This window comes from Xenopus laevis, chromosome 1S (genome assembly GCF_017654675.1).
Source record: "Xenopus laevis strain J_2021 chromosome 1S, Xenopus_laevis_v10.1, whole genome shotgun sequence".
Lineage (NCBI taxonomy): Eukaryota > Metazoa > Chordata > Amphibia > Anura > Pipidae > Xenopus > Xenopus laevis.
The window spans coordinates 84,321,527-84,333,635 of record NC_054372.1 but is presented as its reverse complement, the minus strand read 5'-3'; the positions used below and the strand labels follow the sequence as shown (position 1 = coordinate 84,333,635).

The following is a 12,109-nucleotide window of genomic DNA, read 5'->3' as shown; positions in this document are numbered from 1 at the left end:
TTTGCATTTCTAATACCAGTTACAAGTCCCTGCAGAGTGGTGGAGACATCCATTGTCTTCTAGTAGCAGTGAAAGCAAAAATAAAGACATGTTTTTCTCTTAGCAACTTAAAACAGCTTTATAAGGGCAAACAAATAAACAACTTTATGTATGTGTCCTGTGCACCTCTCTCAGAGTGACCCCAAAATGCAAAAAGCGTAATCAGCCCTTCCCCCCCTTAAATAACTAGCGTAATGCACTGACTGTGATAGTCAGCTAAGTATTAATGAGGGATGGGGGGAGGCACGTAGGCATCTACCCTGCCACTCCTTACCATGCACATTATTCAGATGAGCAAAGTAGGGAACGTCCTTACCAATTGCCCTAAGGCAGACAGTAAGGACAAGTCTGAGCTGCTCCTCCTGGTGCTGTTCTCTGTACTGACAAGATTTTTGATCCAGTGCTAAATGTAGATAGCAGCAATGCCGGGGTTGTGCTGTAAGTGAACACTATGGGACAGGTTCTTTCTGCCATGAGCGCTCCTTCATTTGTTTTCCTGGGGTTTGTAAATGGCCCCTAAAATGTTACAGAGACCAGTTCTACAATTAGACATGCAGTAGCTTGTAGTGGAATTGATTGGACCATCTCATATGACACCCTTAAGCGTTTTCATCTGGCTTTGGTCTCTGAGGCTTGGTCACTGGTGCCACTCCTTGCTACATATATTTTAGAAAAGTAGTATTAACGTCTGTCAGGCCAAGTTAATCATTTCATTTTTCCTACTTTTGCTTTGAGCTGCTAATTCCCTGTTTAGAATTGTAGTGGCTACATATTAGGCAGCTACAGGAATTTTATCTCTGTTTTGCTTAGTCTACAGTCATATGAAAAGTTTGGGATCCCCTCTTAATTCATTGGAGTTTTGTTTATCATTGGCTGAGCTTTCAAAGTAGCAACTTGCTTTTAATATATAACATGCCTTATGGAAATAGTAGTATTTCAGCAGTGACATAAAGTTTATTGGATTAACAGAAAATATGAAATATGAATCATAACAAAATTAGACAGGTGCATAAATTTGTGCACCCCAAGAGAGATACAGTATTACATCAATATTTAGTTGAACCTCCTTTTGCAAATGTAACAGCCTCTAGACGCCTCCTATAGCCTTTGATGAGTGTCTGGATTCTTGATGGCGGTATTTTTGACCATTCATCCATACAAAATTTCTCCAGTTCAGTTAAATTTGATGGTTGTGGAGCATAGACAGCCTGCTTCAAATCATCCCATAGATTTTCAATGATATTCAAATCAGGGGGCCGTGACAGCTATTCCAGAATTTTGTACTTCTCCCTCTGCATAAATGCCTTTGTAGATTTCTAAGTTTGTTGTAAGTTTGTTTAGGGTCATTGTCTTGGTGGAATATCCAACCCCTGCATAACTTCAACTTTGTGACTGATGCTTGAACAGTATCCTGAAGAATTTGTTGATGTTGGGTTGAATTCATCCGACCCTCGACTTTAACAAGGGCCCCAGTCCCTGAACTAGCCACACAGCCCCACAGCATGATGGAACCTCCACCAAATTTGACAGTAGGCAGCAGGTGTTTTTCTTGGAAAGCTGTGTTCTTCTTCCGCCATGCAAAGTGCTTTTTGTTATGACCAAATAACTAAATTTATCTATTTGTCTCATCGGTCCAAAGCACTTTGTTTCAAAATGAGCTTTTGCATACAAGCGACAGGCGTCAGTGCAGAAAGGGCTTCTTTCTCATCACCCTGCCATACAGATGTTCTTTGTGCAAATTGCGCTGAATTGTAGAACGATGTACAGATACACCATCTGCAGCAAGATGTTCTTGCAGGTCTTTGGATGTGATCTTTGAGTTGTCTGTAACCATTCTCACAATCCTTCGCATATGCCGCTCTTGTATTTTCCTTGGCCTGCCAGACCTGGGTTTTAGAGCAACTGTGCATGTGGCCTTCCATTTCCTGATTACATTCCTTACAGTTAAAACTGACAGTTTAAACCTCTGAGATAGATTTTTGTAGCCTTCCCCTAAACAATGATACTGAACAATCTCAGGTTCAATGCTTAACAAGCTAATCCAACCAATTTGGTGTTGCCAGTAATCAGTATTGAGCAGTTACATGCATTCAAATTAACAAAATTACAAGGATACCCACATCTTTACACAGTCAGTTTTTCACATTTGATTTAATTTCATTCAACTGAATACTGCTTCACTAAAAATCTTTGTTCAGAAAACACCCCAAGGAAATGAAAGATATACTACCATTATATTTTTTATTGAAAGTGGAGTGAATTATTATGCAGGCTGAGAGGGGTTCCCAAACTTTTTCATATGACTGTATAGCTTTTGTTAGTGAACTGTGGACCATTAACAAAGAATTTCAAAACAATGTTAGAGTAAAATAAGTTGTCATTTGTTTTAAAACAAGCTTTCCTAATCTTTTTTTTTTTAAAGAAATTATTATAACTTCTTGTTTGAAGGATAATGTGCCAATAAAAGGAATGCAGAAGGATTGTTCTTACATTATATATGCATTGGTTCCTGGATATTAAACCACACAATGAGACTCACAGTAGTTTTCACCCATACACACGTCTAGATACAATAATGGATCTGTGCACCTGTGTGGAAAATTGTGCATTATCAACATAACCATCATTTATTTATTCAGCACGACAATCAGCATAACACACATTTAACCCTCCACCCAGGTTTTCGGAAAGCATAGATCACTGGTATAGGCCTATTGGTGTAACTACCTGGGCCTGAATCCCCTTGGGGTTCACCAGAGCCATAAAACAGCAATATCGCAATTTTTTTTTTTACCCTTTTCCCAAAGTTTCACATAATTAAGATTTGGGCTGGTCAGCTCATAAAAAAACACCTGATATTCAGAACGAAAATCTTTTCAAGGCTGCATTTTAAAATTGCGTCTGTGATCTGGAAGTTGTTTAGCTTTTACTTTTTTACTAATCCAGTGGATCTTTAGAATATGAAATGGAATGTGGGTTATTTAGTTTTTAGAAATATCTCATTTTAGCTGTTAACCATTTGTAAAGATATGTTGATTCTGTGATCTAGATCTATGTACTTTCATAACTGGAACAATTACTTTTTAGAATGCAGAGGAAAATATAATTGAGGAAATTGCAGATGACAAATAAATATTTGCTATCAAAAGTACAAAGTGCGCTCAACATAGTTATTTACGCTTATGCCAACACAAATGAAGTCTTTTAATTTTGCACTGATGCAAAATAAAGAATTGTATTTAGGGTTGTACATTAACCGTGGCAAGTCACAATCTTGGACAAAGTCCAGAGAGAGTAAAAAGCATATGAATGAGAGAAAAAAACCATGTAAATTACAAATTCCAATATATTAGAATGCCAATTAGCAAAGTAATTCATATATCACACCTGTGTATATTAATAACTAGCACACTCATTTAACAAAAAAAGTCAATTTTGCTAGTAAGTTAAAACTAAACTTATGCAGAGAAGGAAATCATAAAACAATGTATGTTAGATAAAAAGATGACTGGATGACAATTTTTATTTAAACATTGAGCATATTTTCTCACAAAAATATTGTGTACTGTATATCATCAGTATACCTGCTTAAACAACACAGTAAAAGGATAATGACGCAAGTTTTCATGTAAGCCTGGTTTGTTGAATTTCAAAAGTTATACACAGAAAGGAAATGTAAAGTGAGTCATTACATCTTGCAGAGAAACTAAAAGCAATATACAATTATACAATAGTTATCTACTAAAATAAGATAATTAGAGGAACTAAACTGCACACTTTTAACTTTACCCAAATGAATACGGTTCATTACCTAAAGGTAAATATTTCCCTGTACCTGAAACTGAGCTCTGTTTTTGGAAATTAAGTATAAAGAAATAGTTGATGGGGGTGCAGGCCTGCCCGATGGCACATTAGGAAATTATGAAATAATTATTCTTTCAAATAAACAGCTTTTTTAGCAGTGCCTTATACCACATTTTCATAACTGCACACCAGATGGTTTTTGAGGTCTAATGCTTCAAGCATTGCTTCTCTGCTTTCTCTTCTTTGTTTTAGTTTCATCCACATAGCACCTGTAGATCTCTTATTTGGTTTTAAATAAAGAGACCTAATCACCAAAATTAAATCATCCTATTCATTCTAGAAAATTTATGTGCAATGCTGAATTAAGTACATTAAGTACAAGTACATAAAATCATATTTAAAAATGTTACCTTTTCTGTGTGTACTGTGTCTCTAGGGCATTTCTTGTCATGTCATGTTATCTACTTCCTAAAAGTTATCCTCCGCTCTAAACTGTCAGAAAATATAGTAGGGTTTTATATCTCAAAAGCTTCAACTTTTGGTAACTTTTTTGTCCATGCTTACACTTTGGCACTGTTATACTATCACGCTTAAGTAACAACAATAAGCATAATTGTGTGTGTGTGTTTTCTGGGAAAATATTACATTGTGGTTTATTTCATCCAAAAATTCAAATTCTGGGACTCATTTGAATCTCAGCATTTAGTACAAAATATGTATACAGTCAAATCAAACATTCTTTATCACCTCTCAAATGACATATAGTATATATAAACAAGCTGCTGTGTAGCAATGGCAGAAATTGAAAAAAGGCTATGTGACACAGGTTAAATACTGGATGACAGATAATACCATTATGTTCTAGAGCTTATCTGCTTTAACCTGAGCCTTTTCTCCTTTGAATGGCTGCCCATATTGCTACACAGCAGCTTATTTATATAAACAATAGTAGTGTTTATGAAGCAAACACACCAGTTTTACCAGTGCAGGGCAACACTGCATTATATTTGTATTACTTTAAAACACTTATTTTTGGATGTTACTGTTCCTTTAAGAGGTATGGCGTTACAATCTTACTTGCTGGTCCCTTGCAGCAGTTCCAACTTTGTGCATGCACATTACATTACTACCAGATTGATGTATGAACAGTATTTCTACCTGGTCACTATAGGAACTACATTGGACCCTTCCCCGGGAGAAACCATTGGCACTGCAGGCTAGATGGTGTCGTAATTTCACAACAATACAACAATTACAACAATAGTAGTGAAACACAATCTCATTAAAATGCATTACACAGATTTGGCATATACCCCATATATATCAGATCTATGCAATGTCAATACTGCCACTTGAGTTTGCCCCTGACCCCTTGCTACGCCAGCTACAAATCTTCCCCTAGTCCACTAGAGGGCTCCAACACACTGATCAACAAGCAAACCAGGGTGCCCAATGGCTACTTTAATTTACCAGCAACTGTTTATGCTTTCTGCTAGGGCTTCTGACCATCATAACATGTTGCAATGTATCACAGAAGCAATTAGTAGATCAATGTTTGTAAATAACATCAGCCATAGATAAAATCGTAAGTTTTAAATTTGAGCAGAGGAACTAAAAGGTTCTGATAGTATTAGGATAACTGTGCCCAAGTTATTATAATTCCCAAATATTAATGAAATGATTAACACATTTGCCTCCCTTACTTTCAGATGATGAACTTTATTAGCTCTTATATGATGGTTTTGTGAGTCAATATTTTAGTCTAAGAAATCGTTTTAAAGTGACTTTGTATTTTACTCTACATATCTCCCTTGATGGCAGTTAATTGTAATATATATTTATTCTTATTTTTATATTTATTAAGGTGAGAGGATCGAATCAGCTATAAGGTCTTGTGGGGTGTTTAATGAAGCTTTTATAGCAGTAAATAAACATAACTGAATACCAATATATTCAAGGCTATTTTTCCTCTTCCATTACTATTACTCTTAAAGCTCTGGATTGTGTTTTTTATATGCAATGTGTAATATTCAGAGTGCTAGTTCACCTTCACAAAACCTACTGTTTTTAAACAGAAGACTCCAATTAAAGATTTCAGCATTAAATGGGGAAATGAGTTTTTGAAATGGTACTATTTAAAAGCGTCTGCTGCAGTGTGGAAAACAAATATTTAGCAACAGGAGTCCTCAATGCTAGTGGTGCGCAGGACTGTTTGTCGGCTTTTCTCCACCACTTATTATCCCATCTGCTCCTCTGTCAAGTTCACTGACGTCATAGTGTCAGATTATGAGTGCACAAGCAGAGGCTAAAGTTTGCATTTTATGATGAAATAGGAACAAGTCTTCTTTTCTCTGACTACGGTAAAGGGGTGGTTCACCTTAAAATTACCTTTATGTATTATTCAGAGTAATATTCTGAGACAATTTGTAATTGGATTTCATTTTTTATCATTTGTGGTTTTTGAGTTATTTTGCTTCTTATTCAGCAGCTCTCCAGTTTGCAATTTCAGCAATCTGGTTGTTATGGTCCCAATTACCCTAGCAACTATACATTGATTTGAATAAGAGACTGGAATATGAATAGGAGAGGCTTGAATAGAAAGATGAGTTATAAAAAGTAGCAATAACAATAAATGTGTAGCCTTACAGAGAACTTGTTTTTATATGGGTTCAGTGACCCCCTATTTAAAAGCTGGAAAGTCAGAAGAAAAAGGCAAGTAATTCAAAAACGATGAAAAATACATAATGACGTCCAGTTGTTTCAAATTAGCCATTATAGAGCATACTAAAAGTTAACTTTAAGGGATACTGTCATGGGAAAACATTTTTTTTCAAAATGAATCAGTTAATAGTGCTGCTCCAACAGAATTCTGCACTGAAATCCATTTTTCAAAAGAGCAAACAGATTTTTTTATATTCAATTTTGAAATCTGACATGGGGCTAGACATATTGGCAATTTCCCAGCTGCCCCAAGTCATGTGACTTGTGCTCTGATAAAATTCAATCACTCTTTACTGCTGTACTGCAAGTTAGAGTGATATCACCCCCTCCCTTTTCCCCCCCAGCAGCCAAACAAAAGCACAATGGGAAGGTAACCAGATAGCAGCTCCCTAACACAAGATAACAGCTGCCTGGTAGATCTAAGAACAACACTCAATAGTAAAAACCCATGTCCCACTGAGACACATTCAGTTACATTGAGAAGGAAAAACAGCAGCCTGCCAGAAAGCATTTCTCTCCTAAAGTGCAGGCACAAGTCACATGACTGGGGGCAGCTGGGAAATTGACAAAATGTCTAGCCCCATGTCAGATTTCAAAATTGAATATAAAAAAATCTGTTTGCTCTTTGAGAAATGGATTTCAGTGCAGAATTCTGCTGGAGTAGCACTATTAACTGATGTGTTTTGAAAAAAACATGTTTTCTGATGACAGGATCCCTTTAAAGGTGAACTACTCCTTTAAAAGACCAGGTGGAGAACAGCCGATAAACAGCCCTGTGCGCCACTAGCCTTATGCTTTATTTACATCTTTTATTATGTGACTGACATCTGTAAAGTAGTGGAATTATCACTTAAGTGGTTGTACTGGCAAATATATAAAATAAAATAGCTTCAAGAAGGGGTTGGATGCCTTTTTAGAAAGTAGGCAGTTAGACAGGTTCAAAGGGTTGAACCCAATCTATTTTAGAAAACTGGTAACCCATAAGCAATAGAATTCAAAAGAAAAAGATTATCAGCAGTCTACTATTTTACAGGTGAGCTACACCTTTAAATGCTGTGACCACTGAAAGTGTAAATAGAACGCACTTAAGGCATTTTCTTGATCTGCATTCCAAAAAGGTTGGTTTGTGCCCTATTCTGAATGCATAGACAGGCACGGCACACATGTTGATTTAGGAGTGAAAATGCAGCAGTTCTGCTTAAATGCTGAAGCCATGTCTGTCAATGCATTCAGAACAGGAAGCATATTTGCCTTTTCTCCACCTATGTAGAAACAGGTGGAGAAAATGTCTGATGTTTCCATAGTCTTAGCGTTTCTTTGATAAGATCTGCTCTGTGTATGTGTTGTCAGGCTAATCCCGTGCCTGTCAGTGCACACACATACATGGGGGGGGGGGGGGGTTAGAAGGCAGTGCATTGGCTTTTCTCTGTGTGTAAGCCATGGGATAGCTGTCATAAAATTATAAGGTCCTCTGCCTTCATGTCTTCATTCAAGCTTGTTCGATATTTTAGAATTGTTTTGTTTTTCGTAGCAAAGTTTTGTACTGTGTTAGTCCTTGATTAAAACAAGAAAATACAGAGTAGGTTATACATTTTATTAGATGATTTAGTAGATTACAAAATGCAAGCTTTGGCGGCTACTTAGGTCCTTGCTTCGCAGTCACTAAAGCTTGCAAGCTTTAGTGACTGCTCAGGTCCCTGCATCAGGCATGCCTGAAGCAAGGACCTAAGTAGCCGCCAAAGCTTGCAGGCAATGAATGCCTGAACCAGGGACCTAAAAAGTCCCGAAAGCTTGCACTTTGCAGTGCATGTCTGAAACAGAGACCTAAGTAGTCACAAAAGCTAGCATTTTGTAATCTACTTAATTGGCAAATAACAGGTATCACCTACTCTATATTTTCTGTTTTGTTTTGGACTGTCATACTGTATGATTTCTTCTCAAATCATTGTACAGAGCCGTGGAAGGGTTGATTCTATATAAATACACCATAATCGAAGTAGTCCCGAAACAAATATTTTGCAAAGCACATCTGCAGCAAGGAACTAAGTAGTCCCAAAAGTCTGCATTTTGTAATATACTAAATTAGGCAATAAAAGTTATCACCTACTCTCAATATTCCCTCTAATTCCTTCTCGGCTATGTGTGAAAAAAAAAATATTTCAACTTGTGTGTGCAGTTTATAAAAACTGTGCGCTCAAGTCAAAATTGATAGAAAAAAAAACTTGTACTTTGATACTAAAATGTTTGTGTGCACCACAATATGTTGTGTGTGCTGACTTTCAAATTATTGTGCACAAATGCACACCTTAGAGGGGACATTGCCTACTCTATGTTTTGTTTCTGTCATGCTATATGATTTTTTTCTCAAATCACTGTATAGCGCTGTGAAAGGGTTGATTTTATATAAGTAATCACACTTTTAGTTTGTGGTAATGAAAGGAGAGGTGGGGAGGTTAGGAATAGCATTACAATAATGGAGCAACTGTTGGCAGTCAGTGACCTGCTCCAAGGCAACCCCATCACTTTGTACATAGCAGCCAACACACACACAAGACACCATTGCTTATCTTGAAAGATAAGATATATGTTAAGCCAATACTCGGTACTTACGTAGCAGAGGAGAAGTGTCCGGGCAGCTGGGTAGTTCTTTGGCGATAGTAGTTGTTGTTAACGGGGTACTGTAAGTAGAGTTTATTTTGTTTGGTGTCTGCTGCTGGTTTATCGAAAAGTACTGAAAGATGCTGGAATCGGCGCCGGACAAGTAGTAGAGCAGTGTAACGCTAAGGTGAAGGGTGCAGAAGACCACCAGGAACTTACAGGCTTTCTGTAGAGACGCACCGGGCAGGGCCGATGTAACGGCGGATGCTGGCAGTAGCGGTTCTTTCATTGTGCTGGAAAGGAACAACACAAAACAATTGTATATATAACCGCTCACACTTTTTATGCGTAAAGCGCACAGCGGAATCAAGCAACAGGAATATATCCGACACCTATGCAAACAGAACTCTCAGCTGGAAAGTTAAACTCACGGCTACCTGAACCTTCAATTCGCACATTGAAAAATAACATGTTTGGCGAAAAGCGACAGAAACGTGACAGCTTGTAAGACCTCAAGTAGCGTTTCATCACTATTTAACCACTTAAAAAACGCACAAGAGATGCGAACTGGCACTCACATAAGGGTGGTTTCCAGGGAAGCAGGGTCTTTCCTCGCTCTTTGGTAATTTCAAAAGCACAGAAACATGTTGAAACCCAGAAACAAATTTGCTCTTCCGAGCTGTGCCCCGTCCTGTTTTATTTTTGCGCCTCTAACAGGACACTCGCTTCCTGCCAATGTTACAGGGTACGCGCATTCTAAAAACGTCCAGGGGAAGAAAACTGTATGACGTCACATACGGAGTGTCGCAATTAAGGGGAGGAGGTTATAACAAAAGGCAGGTCTATGCTAGACCCCAAGCTGCCAGCGAGCGAGAGTAACGGTGAAAGTTCGGTAAAATGTGCCAGTGCTCAGGCGCATAACATAACGACCACGTTTGAATTACCTCGCATTCTTCCCTTAAGCTATCCTAAAGAAAAAACAGGATTTGTACTTAAAGCAGAAAGTAACTTTTTTTTAAAAAAAAAAACAAGCATGACGTGAAGAGTCAGCGTCTGTGCAGTATTTCCCTTGCCTTGCCACCTAGTCAAGATGGCTCTCAAGCGCAGTATGGATGATTCTGTCTTATTTTGAAGATTCCCAGCTGGGCACCTTATACTCCCAAGGATTTTGTATATACACAGTGTGTTGCTAAATTTCATAAACCATAAAATGGTTGATAATAATATTCACCCCTCATACTAGGGTTACAGTTCTGTTGAGAAGCAGACAACCCACATCATTAAGCGCATATAAAAATTAATATAATGAATAGTAAATCAAGCAATTGTTAGAAGTAAATTATTATTTCAACTATTACACTATTTACAGTTATAAGTGAATTATACAGTCCACCTTATTGTAACAACCAGGCCCTTCGTAGCTTTTCTCTGGATCATGCTCTGGCTTATTCTCCCATCTTCACCACATGGGAAATATGGGAATACAGCAATTTATTCAAACGCATTTTCCTCACAGGCCGCTTCTGTCTTCTCCAAGGTTGCTCCACCACTACTGTCTGGTGTCTACATTAAAGTGGACCTGTCACACAGACACAAAAAGCTGTATAATTAAAGTATTTTCAAATTAAACATGAAATCCAATTTCTATTTTTTATTAAAGCATTCATAGCTGTTGTAAGCTCATTTAAACATCTCAGCTGTCAATGAAATATTGTCTGCCCCTCCTCTATGCCCTGGCCATAGAGGCGGGGCAGACAATTACTTTCACTTTCCATTTAGCACTGCTCTCCCCACATTCCCCCGTTCTCTTCACCATTTAATTGTGTAGCCAGTGCATGGGGATGAACATCAGGTCACTCCTTCTGGTGCACAAACAAGGTTCTGAGATGATACAAGGCTTTCCTTAATAACAGTGTCCACAAAATGGCTCCTGCCTGATTGCTAAAATTATGAATTCCCAGACTGGAGGAAACAAGATTCAAATAATTTATATAGTGTAATTAAAGTTCATTCTGCTTGACTGATGTGATAAAATAGGATTATGAATATTTTTTTTGGGTGACGGGTCCCCTTTAAACAGTTTTTTAATACCTCCCTCATCTCCAAGGTTCCAACTTTTCAAATGAAGCATCATAAACAGACCTCCACCTTGCAGAAAACTGTTGAGAGGGTTTTTCGCATATAGTAATGAGGTTATTGTTGTAGTACACAAACAGCTGAACTACCAGTTACAGGAGTCCATTTGATATGGATAAACTGACTTTGGGTGTGACTTGAAATAAAGTGGTTTCAAATAAATGGTGTATTTCTAAAGCTTCATTATTGTCTGTAATTGTGTATGCACTGCAATTGCAGAAATCCTCCGTTGCAAAGAGTATTAATGCTTCATCAGCAGATTTAACTGATTCAAATCAACGGGGCATATTCAGGTAACGAAGAAATTCTACACCCATTAAAGCTCCAGCAGTGGGTGGGGTAATCTCACTATGCAATACGGAGGGTGTGCATGCCCCAGACCTTCAGATTAAGGGTGGTTACAACACATTTGTCTGAAGACTTAGCAAGATAGCAGCAACCTGATCATCTCTAGTGCTGTTGTACTCTCTGCATTAGAAGAGCCGCAATTCTGATTTAAAAATCATAATTTTGGCTCTTTAGGGCCAGGTCACGTAGAATAGGCGGCACATGCAGCGCGTCACTGCAAAATTTTGGCCATGTACCCTTTTGGTTTTCACCCAACTTTGGACTTCACCCAAATTTTCAGAAGAAGCATCAGAAGAAGCATCATAAAAAGACCCCCACCTTGCAAAAACTGCTGAGAGGGTTTTTCGCATACAGTAATGAGGTTATTGTTGTAGTACACAAACAGTTTTATATACCAGTTACAGGAGTCCATTTGATATGGATAAACTTTTTTTGGATGTGACTTGGAATAAAGTGGTTTCAA

General features: G+C 37.8%; 1 protein-coding gene across 1 annotated transcript in view; it reads right to left on the bottom strand.

Annotated features, from left to right (window-relative positions):
• b4galt1.1.S (UDP-Gal:betaGlcNAc beta 1,4- galactosyltransferase, polypeptide 1, gene 1 S homeolog) overlaps positions 1-10,026 on the bottom strand; it is a 65,358-nt gene extending 55,332 nt beyond the window's left edge. Inside the window, exons 1-2 of the mRNA XM_018243539.2 lie at positions 9,741-10,026; positions 9,175-9,455 (exon numbers count right to left, since the gene is read on the bottom strand). Coding sequence (XP_018099028.1) covers positions 9,175-9,451 — 277 coding nt within the window. The 5' untranslated portion in view covers positions 9,452-9,455; positions 9,741-10,026. The remainder of the gene's footprint in view (positions 1-9,174; positions 9,456-9,740) is intronic.
• Between the last annotated feature and the right edge of the window lie 2,083 nt (positions 10,027-12,109).